General features: G+C 42.6%; 1 protein-coding gene across 1 annotated transcript in view; it reads left to right on the forward strand.

The window, feature by feature from the left end:
* MORN1 (MORN repeat containing 1) overlaps positions 1-21,135 on the forward strand; it is a 436,773-nt gene that overhangs the window by 36,165 nt on the left and 379,473 nt on the right. Inside the window, exon 6 of the mRNA XM_044281850.1 lies at positions 4,608-4,695. Within this exon, the coding sequence (XP_044137785.1) occupies positions 4,608-4,695 (88 nt within the window). The remainder of the gene's footprint in view (positions 1-4,607; positions 4,696-21,135) is intronic.

A 21,135-nucleotide genomic window follows, 5' to 3' on the forward strand; every position in this document is an offset into this window, starting at 1 on the left:
TCCCAGAAAACCCCTTTAACCGTCATAACAGTTTACAGGATGGCTAGATGTTTTCAGTCCCCTACAGGAATTCATTCATATAACTATTGTAACAGACATATTTCCCTAACTGTATTTAGATAAGATCCACAGCGCTATATCTATATACGTGACATCATTGTATATACACACAAGTCTGGCAATCTATCCGACTCATATAAGGAATGTGTAAATAAGATATATGAAGTTGTATTGATCACTATATTTACATATATAATTGATTGCTGGTGTTACTAACCAGAAAAGGCAGGTCTGGTTAGTAACACCAGCAATCAATTATATATGGAAATATAGTGATCAATACAACTTCATATATCTTATTTACACATTCCTTATATGAGTCGGATAGATTGCCAGACTTGTGTGTATATACAATGATGTCACGTATATAGATATAGCGCTGTGGATCTTATCTAAATACAGTTAGGGAAATATGTCTGTTACAATAGTTTTGCCGGCACTCCGGATCACTACATGACATTACAGACAAGTGATCTTGGATACAAAGAAATATCCTATTACAACATGTATCTCTGGTAAGAACTGCATCAGAGATGCATGATTGATAGAAACCGCAGCGATGATGGAACATCACTGCAAAGGACGAAATTTGCTCGATCCTTGGAAATTATAGTAATAGCTCAATATTGCTATAAAATCATATACCACTCTGTGCCTGGGCAAAAATATTAGTATCAGAAGGGTTAATATATGATGACTAATGCATTTTACACATATATTGTGTTTCACATTTATACTATATTTTATATTTTTTATGTACATATGGGTTTTTATTATAAGTATACCTCCGTTTTTTATTTGTAAAACATCAGTATATACTTCACTTGTATATATACAGTTAAGGGAAGGATATGTGCTACAAAGAGCCCTGTGGGTTTACTAATTAGTCCACTCCGTGATTTCAACATAGCCGAATCAAACTAAGCTGGATTACACCTGGACATACCTCTATATAAAGCCGATCATTCTCATGGAAAAGTCAACCACTGAGGAAGGAGTCAAGTTAACTCCGAAACGCGTCTGGTAGGACAATTCCATGAGACTAAGGACGTATTGAAGCGCTTCAAGTCGACCAGGAGTAACGGGATTGGTAATCACAACTTGGTAGAAAAAATTGAAAAATCTTTTAAAACTCATCAGCCGCAGCAACATCTGACCTGCCTGCGTGATTGAGTACCCGTGCAGGAACTGAAGTTTACCAAATTACTGAGACTGCACTTCTACAACTGATCACCGTGGATTACCGTGGATCCCTGATTTTATCTCCTGGAGGATATACCGCAGCCTGAATAACGCATCACACGTGGGACGCCACGTGAAATTTCAGCACAGTCGGCACAAACCTACAGAACTGTAAGTAACAAAAGTGCCGAACGAGTGTATACACAGGCAGAGCGATCTGTTGCATTGTCAACTAACGGCAAAAGAAACCGGAGTGAGTGGCACTCTGACTATACGGCATTCAATCTATGACTCTTGACAATACAAACCTGATCATACCAAGTGTATTGGACACTATCATTAGTAAGGAACTTGGCCATCAAGATATCCTTCCCATAGGATCACACATGTGTTGTTATATTTTAGCGATACCCATTTTTAGAGGAATTTAAGTCTATATAGCATACTGTTTAATAATTTTATAAGTATATTTTTCTTGTATTGAATTGACATAAATAAAAATATATAACTATCCACCCTACTCTCCTGTGTGACCTCAAGTGCAGGTGTGCCCTGCTACACTTTATATTCACTAAATCCTTTTGAAGATTGGGTGTAATCTTCCCGCAGGTGCACCCACTCCATTTTTTGCCTAGGAGGTGAGCCTTCTCTAAGCTTTTTCTTAAGGAATTCATTCATCTTTGCAATATTTTACGCCATTCATTCAGTAATGAAAAAACTATTGGATTATGAGTTGGAAATGCTAAACAATCTCTGCTGCTGCCGCACGCCCATTGTGTACTTGCTTTAGCTTTTTCGATCTTCTTCCTAGAACACAATTACATGTCGTGTATCATAATGACAGAGCCGCTGATTGATCTGTATACAGAGCTCCTTTCAGGAAATCCTGAAAATCTCTTTCTTGCCGAGTACAATACATAATATGAACAGTTGGGTGCAGTCTGACATCTTATTTGTAGCCAGAAGTGTTAAGTGCTTTAGCTTTTAGCTTTTCCTCTGGTTCAGCTTTATATTTAGATCTGTCTGTATCTGCTTATTATGAAAATCATTAGATAGTTCTCTTTAAAGAGGCCATCCCATGATTGTTGTAAAAAATAGTATAGTGCAAGCCAATATATTTTCACCTCCCCGTTCATTGCTCCAATTGCTCTGCTAGATTTATTTCAGGCTTGCACTTTAGGGGATGTGTCCTTTCTGTTGCACCTCTCTCCCTGTTTTTTCTCAGGAACTGTGCCCTTTCTTCTGCAGCTCTTTCCCTGAATCTGTCACTCCTTCTAAAAGTGGTGGTAGATGAAGGAATGAACTGAGCATGTGCGTCCACCTCAGCAAGGTGGACAGAGAAATAAGAAAAAGAACAAACAGCAGGTGGCGCTATACAGAAACATTCTATTGAATAAATGTTATGCAAAATTTTTATTTCATTGCAATTACAAAAGAATTCAGATTCAGGTGCTGATTTTTTAAAAATCTAGAAAATGTTTCATCGGACAAACTCTTTAACTTTGACTATATGAATGACTTTGTTGACCTAACATAGTAACATAGTACATAAGGCCGAAAAAAGACATCTGTCCATCCAGTTCGGCCTGTTATCCTGCAAGTTGATCCAGAGGAAGGCAAAAAAAAAAACCTGTGAGATAAAAGCCAATTTTTCCCATCTAAGGGGGAAAAAAATCCTTCCCGACTCCAATCAGGCAATATGAATAACTCCCTGGATCAACGACCCCTCTCTAGTAGCTATAGCCTGTAATATTATTACGCTCCAAAAATACATCCAGGCCCCTCTTGAACCCTTTTAGTGAACTCACCATCACCTCCTCCTCAGGCAGAGAGTTCCATAGTCTCACTGCTCTTACCGTAAAGAATCCTCTTCTATGTTTGTGTACAAACCTTCTTTCCTCCAGATGCAGAGGATGTCCCCTCGTCACAGTCACCGTCCTGGGGATAAATAGATGATGGGAGAGATCTCTGTACTGACCCCTGATATATTTATATATAGTTATTAGATCTACCCTCAGTCGTCTTTTTTTCTAAAGTGAATAACCCTAATTTTGATCATCTTTCAGGGTACTGTAGTTGCCCCATTCCAGTTATTACTTTAGTTGCCCTCCTCTGGACCCTCTCCAGCTCTGCTATGTCTGCCTTGTTCACAGGAGCCCAGAACTGTACACAGTACTCCATGTGTGGTCTGTCTAGTGATTTGTAAAGCGGTAGGACTATGTTCTCATCATGGGCAGCTATGCCCCTTTTGATGCAACCCATTATCTTATTGGTCTTGGCAGCAGCTGTCTGACACTGGTTTTTACAGCTTGGTTTGCTGTTCGGTAAAATTCCAGTGTCAAATGCTTTGGAGAAGTCCAGATATACGACACCCATTGATTCGCTGCTGTCAAGTCTAGAACTTACCTCCTCACTGATTAAATTAGTTTGACATGACCAATCCCTCATGAAGCCATGCTGATATGGCGTTATTTTTTTTTAAAAAATTTTTTTATTGAGGTGCTCCAAGATAGCATCTCTTAGAAAACCTTCAAACCGTTTACCCAACAGATGTTAAACTTACCGGCCTCTAGTTTCCAGGCTCTGTTTTTTTTAACCTTTTTGAATATTGGCACCACATTTGCTATGCGCCAATCCTGTGGAACATTCCCTGTCAGAATAGAGTCCTTAAATATCAGAAATAAGGGTCTAGCTATGACATTACTTTAATTATCTTAGCTTGGTTGGTTATAATCTTCCTAACGGGACAGATCCGTTTTGCAGCCCATAGACTTCTATTATGACGGAATGAATAACGGAATGCCTCTAAAGGCATTCCGTTATGCATTCTGTCATAAAATTGCATTATAGTCCGTGGTAACAGAATCCATAACGCTATTCTGCTTTTACCACCAAACGAAGCTTGAACGAATTTCAAAATATGAAATTTGCTCATCTCTAATAAAGACCAAATGAAAAAAATATTTTTAGTCCAAAATGAGTCAAATGCAGTCGTTAAAAAAAATTGCCACCGAAGGTGTACATAGCCTTTCAGGTAGAATTCCGGCCCATTTACCATTCTTCTGCCACGCTTATGGCCACCAAAGCCCAGCTTCTTCTGGCTATCTGGGTCATAGATTACTGCATATTACTACATATTCCCATAGGAATATATTATTACTACATATTCCCATAGGGAAAAAAATATTTTTTTCTCCATTCATGTGCTGTGACGTAAATAGTATTTGGTTAGAAGTGCAATGAAGGTCCAAGCATCCAGTTGTCAGTTTTAACATTGCTTTTCATGCTATTTTCAAAGTTGAAACTGCAGTGGCCACCAGAATCAATTGTCTTCTCCAGTGAAAAAAAATGTTGTATCGTTTCAGGAATGGTGATCATTATGAAGGAAACTGGGTCCTGGACCAGCGTCAAGGGCATGGTGTACTGAACTGTGTGGATGGAACCATTTATGAGGTACAATGACAAAATATTAAATCTGTGTGCTCCCAGCTTTCTGAAATATTCATTTCTGTTCTTTCTAATTTGTATCCTTTATTACATCATCCTATTATTACACTAAAAAATGATTAGTTACAGTTGAAAAATACTTTTGTTCTGGGTGTAGTTTAAGACCTCTGCACTGCTTGGGTTAGTTGTATACCTTCTCTTCACTGCTTGATGCAGTTGTAGACCTCCTTTCCCGTTCTTGATGTAGTTGTAGACCTCCTTTCCCGTTCTTGATTTAGTTGTAGACCTCCTTTCCCGTTCTTGATGTAGTTGTAGACCTCCTCTCCCGTTCTTGATGTAGTTGTAGACCTCCTCTCCCGTTCTTGATGTAGTTGTAGACCTCCTCTCCCGTTCTTGATGTAGTTGTAGACCTCCTCTCCCGTTCTTGATGTAGTTGTAGACCTCCTCTCCAGTTTTTAATGTGATGGTAGACCTCATCTCCAGTTCTTATTGTGGTTGTAGACCTCCTCTGTTGCTTGGTGTAGTTGTAAATGTCCTGTCCAGAGCTTGTGGTTTTTGACCTGTTTAGTGTAGTTGTAGACCCTTCTCTACTTTGCTTGTTGTTCTCGTTGTAGACCACCTCCCCAGGGCTTGCTTGGTAAAGTCGTAGACCCTTCTCTCCAGTTCTTGGTGTAGTTGTGGACCCACTCTCTAGTGCTTGGTGGCCAATGGTAAATGCCGCTCATGCTTTTAGACTAATAAGAGACCAGTCATGCAAGTCTTGGTGGCCATTAGTACATCCAGTGTCCTGTACTTGTTGGCCATTGGACATTGTACCCAAAGGAACATCCTTACTACTTTTATAGCTTACTATAAAATATTTGGGATTCCCCTAGTGTTTAGAGCTGTGCTTCGTACAGTATGATGTGTGGCAGCCTGCGTGAGGTGGAAAGGATGGGAGTGGTAGTGCGTGTGAGATGATAGAGGCGGTAGTGCTCAAGGTGGCGATCCTTCTCCAGCACTTCCTGGGGTATGCACACAGTGAAGGGAGGGGCACATCCTTTCTTCCCTCTCTGGGACACCTTAATGACTGTCTCCTGCCTGGTAGTTGGTGTGCCCTTGATGTTGGTGGTGACATGGTGGGGTGCAAGGCAGGACATTTCACAGGCCAACTTGGTGAAACAAGTAAACAGTTCTTTACTGAAAAGACTTCACAGTTGGCATAAACACATACTCGCAGAAGTGGGCACAGTTCGTATTATGCACGTACTTACAAAAGTAGGAACAATACTTACCAACTAATTAGAGCAGCAGTCCCTCCAGAAGACAGAGTGGAGCAATCCCGCTTAGCAGCTGCTAATAAGGGCCTAACATTAACCCTCTCTCCCCATAGATACATCCTTCGCATGGATCGCAATACACAGTACAAACATAACATTTTTACCCCTTTTCAGTGACCACACTGGACACTGTGTGTCACACATATCCCCCTTCTTGACATCTGTATGCATTTTTTCCTGTATTATTCTTGAAACCCTCCTTAAAGGGAACCTGTCACCAGTTTTATGGTGTCCTAACTAAGGGCAATATAAATAAGTGACTGATTCTCTTAGCAAAATGCTGGGTCACTTTCTTTAATTGACCCAGTCAATCTGCCAACATCTTGTATTGATAAGCTCCAGCTGATAATGATGAGTCATGAATATTCATGAGCTACTGACTCTCCCCGCCCGCCTGCTGCTGATTGACAGTTATTTTCCATAGGAATCAGCAGCAGGTGGGCAGGGGAGTGGCTATAGCTCTGAATAAAAAAACGCTGGACTCAATGACGTCACGCTGGACATCAATTAACTCATTAGCATGCGGCATGTGGCAAGTTTGTATATATAAATTATGAAGTAACCATCTGTCACACCAGTAAGTCAATACAGCTAAAGTACTTTTTAGTAGTTAATGATTGTATTATAATTAGTTAGATAATAATCAGATATCCACATGACAGGTTCCCTTTAAGGATGCCGGTACATGATGTGGCTACAGGTGGTAATGTAATGTTTAGCAAAACCGCACATTTACCATAAATTGCAGTTTTCTGAAGTGCAGTTTGTACAGGTGAAGCACATGGTTCCTATGGGCATCTTTACTGTATACCCAACACACAGTCAACAGCCGGAGCCCAGTATTGGGAAGGATAGCCAAGGTTAGATTACACAAAACATAGGTTTTCAATGGAAACCATTTTAAAGAAATTCTGCTGTTTTTGGATATTGCAGATTCTGAGGATTCATCCTCCATCTATACATAAAATATACCCATCTAATTTTAATGCAGTGCTTTGCTTCTATAATCCTACACACATCACACAGCATCAGAAAGATCTAAGGTTATTTGTGAATCAGTCCATAAAAAATAAACCCTAATGGCAAGTAATTGGCTCCAAAGTCCTCTCCAGATTAGGTTGTCTTCTGCTAAATCTCTAGAGCCAATTCTAGTGTTAGTGCATGTACCCACCAGAAAAGACTGTAGTACTTTGCTGCGCCAGTCTCACCCAGTTTATAGGAACCAGTTATCTTTTTGGAGTAACTGAGAACAGAGCAGAAAGAAACAAAATGATGCCCCCGGCTGATGCTGAACTTCTTCAAACCAAGCCAAGGCAAGCATGGTCCAGCAGTCTCACCAGACATTGGCTGGGGGGGCACTATGACCCACTGGCTGTTTTCCCTTTGGGCTTCACGTATGCGGTAAGCTCTCTGGCAGACTTTTCTGGCAGAGATCTGGCATAGCTGGATGTTACCGTAATGCCTATTGGCTGTAATGGGATCCAACATAGATCTGGCCGCTACCCAGCAAATATGCCTGGATTCGGCCGGACAAAAAACGTTACGTGCAGCATTTTTTGTCTGGCCAAATCCCTGCATATTTTGGTAGAGGCCGGATCTCCTCCGGATGCCATTATAGTCAATGATCCCCGCGGGCATTGTGGTACCATCTGGCTATGCTAGATCCAGAGAGCACTGGTAGGCTGCTCTCCGTCAGAGACCTGGAATGCTAGTGTGAAACTATCATAATTTCCTTGCTAATGTTGTAATTGTGAAAAACACACATAGTGTAAAAAGAAAAGTAGGGCTAGTCTAAGCTGATTTCCTTCTCATGGGTCCCATAGAAGCTGTATGGGCTTCCACTGAGGCACCTACATGGCACAAAAACACTAAAAATACTTTTAAAATTCTCATATATCATGGTATTAACTATGCCTAAGTAGCTCCTGAGGTTGTGTCACAAAGTATATTCTCCATTTTTCAAACCAGCACCTGGATCTGAATGCTTATGTAATTGCATGTACGGTAATTAGAAATGTAATATAGCCACTGAGCTATTCAATAAAATGTATCTGTATAGCGCCACCTGCTGTTTGTTCTTTTTCTTATCTTTTGTCCATCTCACTGAGGTGGATTCACATGATCAGTTTAAATTGTTCACTGCCACCAGCCATATTTTCTGTTAGAGCAGGGTTCCTCAACTCCTGTCCTTGGGACCCACCTGCCAGTCATGTTTTTCGGGATTTCATTAGTATTGAGCAGGTGATATAATTGGTGTCCATGCATCAGGACTTACCACAGGTATTCATTCTGTGGGATATTCTCAAATCCCGAGGACCGGAGTTGAGAAACCCTGTGTTAGAGGCTGTGGCAGTTACAGGGAGAGAGCTGCAGCAGAAAGGACACGTCCCCTGAGCTGCCAGGCTGAAGATAATCTAGTAGAGCAGTGAATGTGGAGATCTCTGGATCCATGTGAAGTACAGGGCTGGTTCTAGCTTTGTTAGAAAGGTATTTTCATGTACTATATATATTTTTTTTTTTACACCAATCATAGCCTAAGCCCTTTAAAGGGTTATTGCTATGTGATCTGAGCCTGCTACTGAAAGGACTAGGATAGCTGCCCCATCGCCACGAGTCATCAGCGATTCCGTGTAAATATCCTAAATCATATTCCTGTATACGAGAGTCCATTTCAGGCTCACAGTTTATCCTAACACCCTCCCCATCCATTAAGTGTCTGTTTCCCTAATCCAGGTTTATGCTAATTGTATCCTAGCTCCTTATGAATAAAACATCCATTATTTCTGAAACTAGGAATCTATCACCAAACTATGTTAATGTGTAATGTACTAATATTGGTTGTAATTATCCTCCATTATAACTCAATTAGCAAGCTGCACCGCCGCTGTTGATAGACACAACGGTGTAGTGTGAATCCATGATTTCCCAGGCAAGCGTGAATGGAGATCATTGGTTTACTCTGTCTCGTCGGGGAGATGCGGCCGTCGTTAGTGGACTGCCACGTCAGCAGAGTAATTAGTAGCGTTGATATAATGCTGCCATCCTCCTCAGTCACAGAGTTCTACCTGGATGTGGAATTTTCTAGGGACATAATATCAGAGGAATTAAAATATTAGTAATTACCAAAGGATCCAATTTAGATCCAAAGCGCATTGTTCACGTAAGGCACAAATACAGGATTTTCTTATTTGTTAGCTGCCCATCATAGGCTCGTGATTGATGCAAAAATTGAAAGTCGTACATTATAATGTCTTTCTAAGAAAGCTAGAACCATCCATGTACTTTATATGTACATTCATCCTGTTACTCTGCTAGCTCTTATTTCAAGCTAGCAGCGCAGGGGGCATGACCTTTCTCAGGGGATGTGTCCTTTCTGCTGCAGTTGGTTGCGGTTGAAGGATGGAACAGAGCATCTGCGTCCACCTTAGTGAGGTGGACAGAGAAATTAGAAAAAAAGAACAAACAGCAGGTGGCGCTATACAGATAGATTTCATTGAATAACTCAGTGGCTATACTAAATGTTTAATTGCATGCCATTATAAAAAAACATTCTGATCCAGGTGCTGGTTTGAAAACTGTAGAATATTTTTCGTGGTACAACTCCTTTTAGATGCTTTGTGTGAATTCCTCGGGGCAGTGCCCGAAAAGAGCCATTGTTTTCTCTCTATTAGTTATTTGCTTTGTATGAAATTACTGATTATACCTTTAACATAATTATTAATTTATTATTCATTATTATTTTGTTGATAATTTCCCATTGCTTATATGGCACCAACATACTCCACAGCAGTGTACAGTGTCAGTGTCGGACTGGGGTACCTAGGGCCCACCAGTAAAATTTATTTTGGGGGCCCACCATACAGATACATTCAAATATAATAAACAAGTTTTTTATATGAACATAGGCTGGTTGAGATGCTGTACATTGAATATATGTATGTAGTGCAGTAAGTCTAATGTGTTATGTGTCACTTGTGCAGGGGGTGGGAGACTAGGGGCCCACCTTGCTCAGGGGCCCACCGGGGGATTCCCCTGTACCCCTGTGGGCCAGTCCGAGCCTGTACAGTGTGGGGATGACGCTGACCAGGAGCAGGTATTCAACAGTGCGGTCGCGGGCAGTCCATCAGCGCTTTGTGGTAAGGGGCAGGGGTGCACCAAGCCTTTCTGCTGCCTGAGTTGATAATTGAAATGTGCCTCCCCCCCATACCAGATTCTTAACCTAACCCCTTCCTTCAAACCCTACTGTTAAAGACATACTTGGAAAACATTACATACAGCGCTACAGAAACAGTCCCTCTGAACATACTAGTACCACACAGATAGTGCCCCCTTCAATAATTATTGGCACACAGTGGCTTAAAAAATAACTGCGTCCAGCAAATAGTGTCCCTGACACTAATAGTGTAAACATAATGGCCCCCAAAAGTAATTGTGCTAAGCTGATACTGTGCCAGGGTGCCCCCTGCACAGTTACAGTGCTCCCCAAAGTCCCACTAGTAGTAATAATTCTCTGCCTGAGTGCATAGTTTTAACATTGCCCCTAATAGTAATAATGCCCCCATTGTGCCCATACTAGTAATCATGTTCCCCATAGTCCCCCAGTAGTAATAATTCTCCTTATAATATGTGCCAGTACATAAATACCCCCTTATAATGTGTGCCAATGCAAAAAATAGCCCCTTATAATGTGTGCCAGTACAAAAAGTACCCCTTTATAATGTGTCAGCAAAAAAAATACCCCCTTATAATGTATGCCAGTACAAAAATGCCCCCTTATCATGTATGCCAGTGCAAAAAAATACCCCTTATAATGCATGTCAGTGCAAAAAACACCCCCTTCTGTGTGCCAGTACACAAAATATCCCCAGTAGAGCCAATGTCCCTAAAGTACTCCCCATAATGTCTGCCAGTACAAAAATATGCCCCTTTATGTGTGCCAGTTCAAAATACCACTATGAAGCGCCGCCAGTAGAAACAATGCCCCCCATAGTGTGCCTCTTTGCCCCCCCCCCCCATAGTGACCCAACAGCATGGTGCCAAATAAAAACGAATTAAGGCCCCTTTCACACTAGCTTGATGGATTAGGTCCGATGTTTTGATGCGTTTTTACGCGCGTGATAAAAAACGGAAGGTTTACAAACTACATCACCTAGCAACCATCAGTGAAAAACGCATCGCACCCGCACTTGCTTGCGGATGCAATGCGTTTTTCACGCAGCCTCATTCACTTCTATGGGGCCAGGGCTGCGTTAAAAACGCAGAATATAGAACATGCTGCGATATTTATTTTTATTTTTATTTTTTTTTTATTTATTTTTTTACGCACCGCAGAACTGATGCGTGAAAAACAATGCTCATGTACACAGACCCATTGAAATGAATGGGTCCTGATTCAGTGCGGGTGCTATGCGTTCACGCATCGCACCCGCGTGGAAAACTCGCTCGTGTGAAAGGGGCCTAACTCGAATACTTACCTCCATGCGGCTGTTAGCGATGCAGTGTAGGCCTCTTCTGGCTGTGCACAGCCTGGCTCAGGAGGCATGATGATTACCTCATCCGCCTTCAGTGCCGGCCTCTGATAGGCTACAGCCACTAGGCCTGAAACCTATCAGAGGGAAAAGCGGGGCAGGGGCCGTCCTGAGGACAGCGATACAGTTGGATATAGAGAGATGAACGCTTCCTCAATGGAAGTGCTCCTTTCCTACTTCCCTGCAATTTGCACCAAATTTAATATATAGCTATATCAGGTGTTTAGGAAGGTTTTAGACCGGGTTTCACCTTTCTAGGATCTACCGTTCTTGAGGTATAATTGGCGATGCACACCTGGCAAGACGACCGCTGCGACCCCCTATAGTTACGTGACTGCCATAATTGCCTTTTTGTGGATACCTCAAGAACGGTAGATCCTAGAAAGCTGAAACAGGCCTAAAACCCTTCTAAACACCGGATTTAGCTATATGTTACATTAGGTGCAAATCAATCCAGTCATTTGGCTGCGCATGAAGTACAGACAGACAGAAATTAATTTATATATATATACAGTACAGACCAAAAGTTTGGACACACCTTCTCATTCAAAGAGTTTTCTTTATTTTCATGACTATGAAAATTGTAGATTCACACTGAAGGCATCAAAACTATGAATTATTACATGTGGAATTATATACATAACAAACAAGTGTGAAACAACTGGAAATATGTCATATTCTCGGTTCTTCAAAGTAGCCACCTTTTACTGCTTTGCACACTCTTGGCATTCTCTTGATGAGCTTCAGGAGGTAGTCACCTGAAATGGTTTTCACTTCACAGGTGTGCCCTGTCAGGTTTAATAAGTGGGATTTCTTGCCTTATAAATGGGGTTGGGACTAGCAGTTGCGTTGTGGAGAAGTCAGTTGGATACACAGCTGATAGTCCTACTGAATAGACTGTTAGAATTTGTATTATGGCAAGAAAAAAGCAGCTAAGTAATGAAAAACGAGTGGCCATCATTACTTTAAGAAATGAAGGTCAGTCAGTCAGCCGAAAAATTGGGAAAACTTTGAAAGTAAGGGCTATTTGACCATGAAGGAGAGAGATGGGGTGCTGCGCCAGATGACCTGGCCTCCACAGTCAGCGGACCTGAACCCAATCGAGATGGTTTGGGGTGAGCTGGACCGCAGAGTGAAGGCAAAAGGGCCAACAAGTGCTAAGCATCTCTGGGAACTCCTTCAAGACTGTTGGAAGACCATTTCAGGTGACTACCTCTTGAAGCTCATCAAGAGAATGCCAAGAGTGTGCAAAGCAGTAATCAAAGCAAAAGGTGGCTACTTTGAAGAACCTAGAATATGACATATTTTCAGTTGTTTCACACTTGTTTGTTATGTATATAATTCCACGTATGTTAATTCATAGTTTTGATGCCTTCATAGTCATGAAAATAAAGAAAACTCCTTGAATGAGAAGGTGTGTCCAAACTTTTGGTCTGTACTGTATATAACTAGCAGAAGGACCCGGCTTCGCACTGGTATATTTCATCTGTTACATTTAATGTTTGTGTGTGAGGTTAAAAGATATCCACAGTGTTCTCCATCACAGTGACCTGTACAGCATCCCACCCCTTTAACAGTGACTTCCACAGTACCCTGCACCCTTAACAGTGACCTCCACAGTACCCTGCCCCCTTAACAGTGACCTCCACAGTTCCCTGCCCCCTTAACAGTGACCTCCACAGTTCCCTGCCCCCTTAACAGTGACCTCCACAGTTCCCTGCCCCCTTAACAGTGACCTCCACAGTTCCCTGCCCCCTTAACAGTGACCTCCACAGTTCCCTGCCCCCTTAACAGTGACCTCCACAGTTCCCTGCCCCCTTAACAGTGACCTCCACAGTTCCTTGCCCCCTTAACAGTGATTTCCACAATAACCCGCACCCTTAACAGTGACCTCCATATTGGATTGTCCCCTTAACTGTGACCTCCACAGCAGCCTGCCTCCTTAACTTTGACCTCCACAGCAGCCTGCCTCCTTAACTTTGACCTCCACAGCACTCCACTCCCTTAACAGTGTCATGCACAGTGCACTGCCTCTTCAAAGGGGACCTACAGCAGTGAAGAAAAATGGCTGGGTTGTTATGGAAACCTGGTGTAAAACTGTGTGTATGTGGAGACTAAGGGCCTGCTGATAAGGGTCATGTGACCATGTGTATGGCAGTGATATGAGTGAAAGACCTTCAGGCTTCTATTGGCTAATGCAGGTCATATGATGGTGCCATATTTGCATTTTTTGGGAATATCTTAGGAACGGTACGTCCTAGAGAGCTGAGACCTGGTCTAAAACCTTCCCCGATGACATCTGATGTACCTATTTATCAAATTTAGTGCAGATCGGTCCAGTCGTTTGGTCGCGCATAAAGAACATAGAGACAGACAGACGGAAACTCATTTGTATATGTATATATATATATATATATATATATATATATATACACAGTACAGACCAAAAGTTTGGACACACCTTCTCATTCAAAGAGTTTTCATTATTTTCATGACTGTGAAAATTGTAGATTCACACTGAAGGCATCAAAACTATGAATTAACACATGTGGAATTATATACATAACAAAAAAGTGTGAAACAACTGAAAATATGTCATATTCTAGGTTCTTCAAAGTAGCCACCTTTTGCTTTGCACACTCTTGGCATTCTCTTGATGAGCTTTAAGAGGTAGTCACCTGAAATGGTCTTCCAACAGCTTAGCACTTGTTGGCCCTTTTGCCTTCACTCTGCGGTCCAGCTCACCCCAAACCATCTCGATTGGGTTCAGGTCCGGTGACTGTGGAGGCCAGGTCATCTGGCGCAGCACCCCATCACTCCTTCATGGTCAAATAGCCCTTACACAGCCTGGAGGTGTGTTTGGGGTCATTGTCCTGTTGAAAAATAAATGATGGTCCAACTAAACGCAAACCAGATGGAATAGCATGCCGCTGCAAGATGATGTGGTAGCCATGCTGGTTCAGTATGCCTTAAATTTTGAATAAATCCCCAACAGTGTCCCCAGCAAAGCACCCCCATACCATCACACCTCCTTCTCCATGCTTCACGGTGGGAACCAGGCATGTAGAGTCCATCCGTTCACCTTTTCTGCGTCGCACAAAGACACGGTGGTTGGAACCAAAGATCTCAAATTTGGACTCATCAGACCAAAGCACAGATTTCCACTGGTCTAATGTCCATTCCTTGTGTTCTTTAGCCCAAACAAGTCTCTTCTGCTTGTTGCCTGTTCTTAGCAGTGGTTTCCTAGCAGATATTCTACCATGAAGGCCTGATTCATACAGTCTCCTCTTAACAGTTCTTCTAGAGATGTGTCTGCTGCTAGAACTCTGTGTGGCATTGACCTGGTCTCTAATCTGAGCTGCTGTTAACCTGCGATTTCTGAGGCTGGTGACTCGGATGAACTTATCCTCCGCAGCAGAGGTGACTCTTGGTCTTCCTTTCCTGGGGCGGTCCGCATGTGAGCCAGTTTCTTTGTAGTGCCTGATGGTTTTTGTGACTGCACTTGGGGACACTTTCAAAGTTTTCCCAATTTTTCGGACTGACTGACCTTCATTTCTTAAAGTAATGATGGCCACTCGTTTTTCTTTACTTAGCTGCTTTTTTCTTGCCATAATACAAATTCTAACAGTCTATTCAGTAGGAATATCAGCTGTGTATCCACCTGACTTCTCCACAACGCAACTGATGGTCCCAACTCCATTTATAAGGCAAGAAATCCCACTTATTAAACCTGACAGGCCACACCTGTGAAGTGAAAACCATTTCAGGTGACTACCTCTTGAAGCTCATCAAGAGAATGCCAAGAGTGTGCAAAGCAGTAATCAAAGCAAAAGGTGGCTACTTTGAAGAACCTAGAATATGACATATTTTCAGTTGTTTCACACTTTTCTGTTTATGTATATAATTCCACATGTGTTAATTCATAGTTTTGATGCCTTCAGTGTGAATCTACAATTTTCATAGTCATGAAAATAAAGAAAACTCTTTGAATGAGAAGGTGTGTCCAAACTTTTGGTCTGTACTGTATAAGAGATTATAATATAATAAACCAGTCCATCAGTAGATGAAAGGAAACTGGAGAACTTGGGAGAAATCTATGGAAACACGACGAGAGGTTACAAGTTATGTGTAGATGAGGCCCTGGTTAGATCGGCACCCAAGACTGCACGATCTGCAGCCTCTGGCAAATCAATTCCTGGTGACTGAGCCTAATGGTAAATTACCGACTTCCAATTTCAGGCTACAGGCTGGACTCTATGTGTATCTATTACTCATACACATTGTGGTTATGGCTAGAGCCCATCCCTGCTAGTGGTGACAGGGCGGCAAGTAAAGGTGAAGGGAGCTAACTTTCCTTTCCATTAGGCAAACAATGTATGGCAGCACACCATTACACATGCAAACAATAGAACTGGGGATTAGGGATTATTCTGGATTACAGTGGTACAATACATTTTTGATCAAACGTGTGTCAGGACCATCTACCAGCGTCAAGGTGGCTTCTGCAGATGGGTACCTAACACTAACAGAACTGCCTCTCCTGGGCATAAGTCTATAATGTTCAGGGCGGTGTAGGAACCAGCAGTATTTATACTCTGCTCAGAAGTCCTGGGCAGAGGAGCGGGGGTGGGGGAAGTGCTTAATCTAAAAAGAGGCAGCTAACCCAAAAAAAACACTGCAAGAAAATTTAGACTAGTACAACCAAAGTCACTGGTGCACATCCACAAAGCTAGCATGCAGACATTACCCTTAGGGTACATTCACACAAATGTGCCGCATTTTGCGGTCCGCAAAACACGGATACCAGCCGTGGCCATTCTGCACAGGACCAAAGCACAAGGCCAGCGCTATATAGAAAATGCTTATTCTTGTCTGTGATTGTGGACATATATTTTTTGAAGGGCCACGGAATAGAACTACGGATGCTGACGGCACACCGTGTGCTGTCCGCATCTTTTGTGGCTCCATTGAAATGAATGGGTCTGCACCAGTTTCCGATGCAGACCCATTCATACGGTCGTGTGAATGTAGCCTTAATAGCATCTTCCATGCAATTCAGTTAAATTTAAAGGGTTGTCCGGTTTCATTATATTGATCTATCCTCAGGATAGGTCATCAATTATCAGATCGTTGGGGGTCCGTCTCACGGCACCCCTGCCGATCAGCTGTTTAAAGGGGCTGCAGCTCTTTTACTCTAATTACAGCTACCTCTGCCATTCAAGAGAACGGATAAAACATTTGTAATTAAACTTCATCGCTGCTGCACTCTAGATGGCGTACAGGTAAAATTTAAAAGGACTCAGAGCTCACATGCCCCTTCAATCAGCTGATCGATGGAGGTGCTGGGAGTCGGACCTTCGCCGATCTGATATTGATGACTTGTCTAGAAGATAGGTCAATATAATAAAACTAGACAACCCCTTTAAAGGCTATGTCAGGGATGCCTACAGCAGGGCATGGTGGGAGTTGTAGTTTTACAACAGCTGGAGAGCCGCAGGTTGGCCATCCCTGAGCTATGTACACCTTTGGAGACAATATTTGTTCATAATTGCATTTTACATTTTTTTGGGCTAAAAATCATTTTTTCAGTTGGCTTTCTTTAAAAGTATTGAGCTGTTCTGTCTCAAAGAGTTAACAGTTTTTTTTAGTTGTGTGACTGGTACTTTCACTTTGTGCAGGTCATCTAATAACCCTTATCTCTAAATTACTGAAAGGGTCATAAACAAACAATTATTTAAGACACATTCTTATCAGTAAGATGAGAACTGAGCTCTGAGTGTTTATAATATCAGAGAGCAGAGATAAGGAGTCCATCAGCTCTTCAACTGACGGAAAAGATAGAAAATCCACAGGCTGCTACTAGAGCATCTCAGCTCTGTACAAAAGAAAGGATTCCATATTTTTAATAAAGCCCAATTGAAAAAAAATGATTTTTAGCTCAAAATGAGTACAATGCAATAATTAAAAAAATGTCCCAAAAGGTGAACATAGCATTTAATGGTCTCCTCATATGGGGTATATAGACTTTTTGACTCCACCCAGGTTTCAGGGCCTCGAGTGGCTGCAGCCTCTGCACCTCCTCTTTGTCAAAATGGCCATGTAGCTGTAAATGAGTGAATGCACTTGATCAGGTCCATACAGCAGATGGTGTAATCCATGAAATGTCTGACACTTTCCAACGTGAAGTAGAGCAGGCTCTGTTGTGATTACATGGGGGCTAAATATTGTGTATATCTCTGCTCGCATGGCTTCCCCCTTCATTTCCCACCAATTATACAGTCTCCTTCCCCCCAGCTTTTGTTCTTCAGTGACATTCCTGGGAAAGTTAATGAGCGTTCAGAAATGGTTTGATGTATGATGTCAGTGCCGTCAAGTCTCCTAAGCAAATTTTCAGTTGCAGAGCATCAAATGTAGGTGAATGGGCTTCATCGGGGAGATCAGACTCAATGTGTGAGAACCACTTAGATGGGGCAGGCTGCCAAACCTAAGTCGCCTGTTAACCCCTAACGTATCTTGGCATTCAGGAATGTGCATTACCCTGGACTGATATTAACGTCTATAGTATAGAGCTGGGATGCGCAACTTGCGGCCCTCCAGCTGTTGCAAAACGACAACTCCCATCATGCCCTGCAGTAAGCTGATAGCTGTAGGCTGTCCGGGCATGCTGGGAGTTGTCATTTTGCAACAGCTGGAGGACTACAGGTAGCGCATCCCTGGTATAGAGGTATCCCAGAGGTTGATCACACAATTTCCATCAGTGGCGTAACTACAGTTTCACTGTATATAATGTAATTGTATAATACTGTCTCTGTATATAATCTTTTAGTCCTCCTCCTGGGTGGGCCCTTTCTGAGTTTGGGCCCCAAAGCAACTGCTTCTCCTGATTTCCACCCATCATACTGAATTCCTACATCCATTGTGATTGCCTGCCATTGATGGCAATTTGACTCAAATGTCTGTGCTTGAAGAAGACCTTTTGTGGTGAGCGCACTTGTTCTAGACTAGACTACTAGACTCCTAAGCCCCTGCACACAGATGTATGACAGCTCTGTATATCCTCTGAGTTGTATGGATCCTTGAACAAGTTGTCCCACGAAAAAATATTCAGCATTTTTCAGACCACCACCTGAATCAATCTGAATACTTCTGTAATTGCTTAAATTAAAAATGTTGTATGGCCGTTGAGTTATTAACTGAAACCTATCTGTATAGCGCCACCTGCTGTTTGTTCTTTTTTTCAATTTCTCTGTCCACCTCACTTAGGTGGACGCAGATGCTCAGTTCCATCCTTCAACTGCCATTAGCAGCAGCAAAAAGGACACACTCCCTGAGCAGAGCAATTGCAGCAATGAATGTGGAGATCTCTGGATCCATGTGAGGTACAGGGCTAGTTCTAGCTTTGTTAGACTGTCCTGTACTATGATTTTCTTTTCTTTACGTAGTTGAAGAGATTCGTAGTATACCTGCATATGCCTCTGAGTTCAGATGGAGGCATGTCAGCTTTCCTTCTATTGGATTCTGCACAAATCCAACAGAAGAAATAATGATCCTGCATGCTCGATCAAATGCCATATGTGCAAGTCTATTGACTCCTAGAAATGTTGCTTCTAGAGGAGAATACAGTGTTTCTCCGAAAATAAGACAGGATCTTATATTGTTTTTTCTCTCCGAAAAAAGGGTTAGGGCTTATTATCTGGGTAGGGCTTATTTTGGCTCCATGAACAGCAATCGCACAGGGAGATCCGGCGCGAGAGATGACAGGGTGCTAATTGGTGGAGGAGAAGGACATCCTCCTGCTGCCTCATTGTTAGAACGTGCGGGCTGGCGGCAGTACAGGGTAGAGAAGCCGTCCAGCCTTCCCAGCGATGTACCCGTACGGTAGATGGAAGCGCGGCTGCCGGCATAATTTTGCATTTAGTGAAGCCGCCAGACGCAATGTATGCGCGGGCTAGCGGCTTCATAAAGTGCTGGCAGCCTGCACTGCTGTAACTCCTGCCCGCCTCCTCCTCCGATCAGCTGGGAGAGCGGAGATTTCCAGCGCCAAGGTCCTGCCCGCCCACCCTGCCAGCTCAGGAGCCATTACTGAGCGCTCCTGAGCTGCTGAATCACCCACACTTCCATAAATATAAAATGTATCTAGGGCTTATTTTTGGAGTAGGGCTTATATTTAAGCCCTACTCCCAAAACCCAGCAAAATAGGGGTAGGTCTTATTTTCGGGGTAGGGCTTAATTTCAGGGAAATACATACATACATACATACATACATACATACATACATACATATGGCTTCCAATGGAGCCTGGCACCGCTGCACATAGGGGACATTTATTATTGCCTCTACACCAGATTTCCAGATTAGAAAAGTGATACATTTTGGTACAAGCCCTGTTTTCAGCAGAAAATTGAGACCCTTCCCCATTTTACGCCTGCTACTTTTGTAAAAGATGGGCAATGTGTGGGTCAGAGGGAGCGGCGCAAAACACAGGAAAAACTGGCTTCAATTACACTAGAAACCAGGCTGGCGTAGACCTCTGCTTCTGGTGCATGGGCCTTCTAAGATGTTAAAAGCTTTTTCCGAGATTTTGATACTGATGACCTAGTCTCAGGATAAGGTCATCAGTATCTGATTTGTGGGGGTCCAACACCCGGGACCCCCGCCAATCAGCTGTTTTGAGCATGCACCAACGCTCCGTGAGTGCCGGGACTTTCTCGCAGCTTACCAAGCACAGCGCCGTACATCGTATAGCGGCTGTGCTTGGTATCGTGCTCAGGCCCATTCACTTTAATGGGGCTGAGCTGCTCCTAGGCCACTTGACACATAAATCTTTTGTCACTCTGCCTAGGGAAAGCAGAGAGAAGGCAGTAGCGCTCCCGTTCTCAAACAGCTGATCGTCAGGGGTCCCAGGTGTCAGAGCCCCACCGATCAGATACTGATGACCGATCGAGAGGATATGTCATCAGTAAGAAAAAACTTGGAAAACTTCTTTAAAGTGTACCTAAACTTTCAAGAAATTTTATTTAAACTGTCAAAAATACCCTAATAATTTTAGCGTATGATTTCTTTATCAATTTTATTGTTTTACAAGCAAAAGCGGCCCCCAAAATTCAGGTGTTCTGGAAGTGCTCTTCACTGCAGCACATATTGCATAAATCAGAGTTCGTACACTGCACATATGGCTGTGGTGTACAGATTCCGTCTGGGCCGCAGTGTAGAGCCCTCAGGAAGGCCTGGACTTTGGGGCCGCTTTTGCTTGTAAAACAATTAAATCAATAAAGAAAGCATATGACAATGTATCATTAGGGTATTTCTGACAGCGTCTTGAAAGTTTAAGTTCACGTTAGAGGGTGACTAGCTTTTTTAAAAAAAAATGTGATATGTCATAAAGACATATCAAAAGTTTACATCAGAGGGGGTCTGAGTGCTGCGCCCCCAATCGATCCCTAGAACGAGGGAAGAAAAGCGTATGCATGGCTCACTGCTCACTTCTGAGGACAGAATTGAGACAAACCCATAGTCTTCTATGGAACCTGTCTAGTGCAGCGAAGAGAGAGAGCACTATGCACGCGTTTCTCTTCCTTCGTTCTAGGGATCGAAGGGG

Source organism: Bufo gargarizans, chromosome 2, assembly GCF_014858855.1.
Source record: "Bufo gargarizans isolate SCDJY-AF-19 chromosome 2, ASM1485885v1, whole genome shotgun sequence".
Taxonomy (NCBI): Eukaryota; Metazoa; Chordata; class Amphibia; order Anura; family Bufonidae; genus Bufo; species Bufo gargarizans.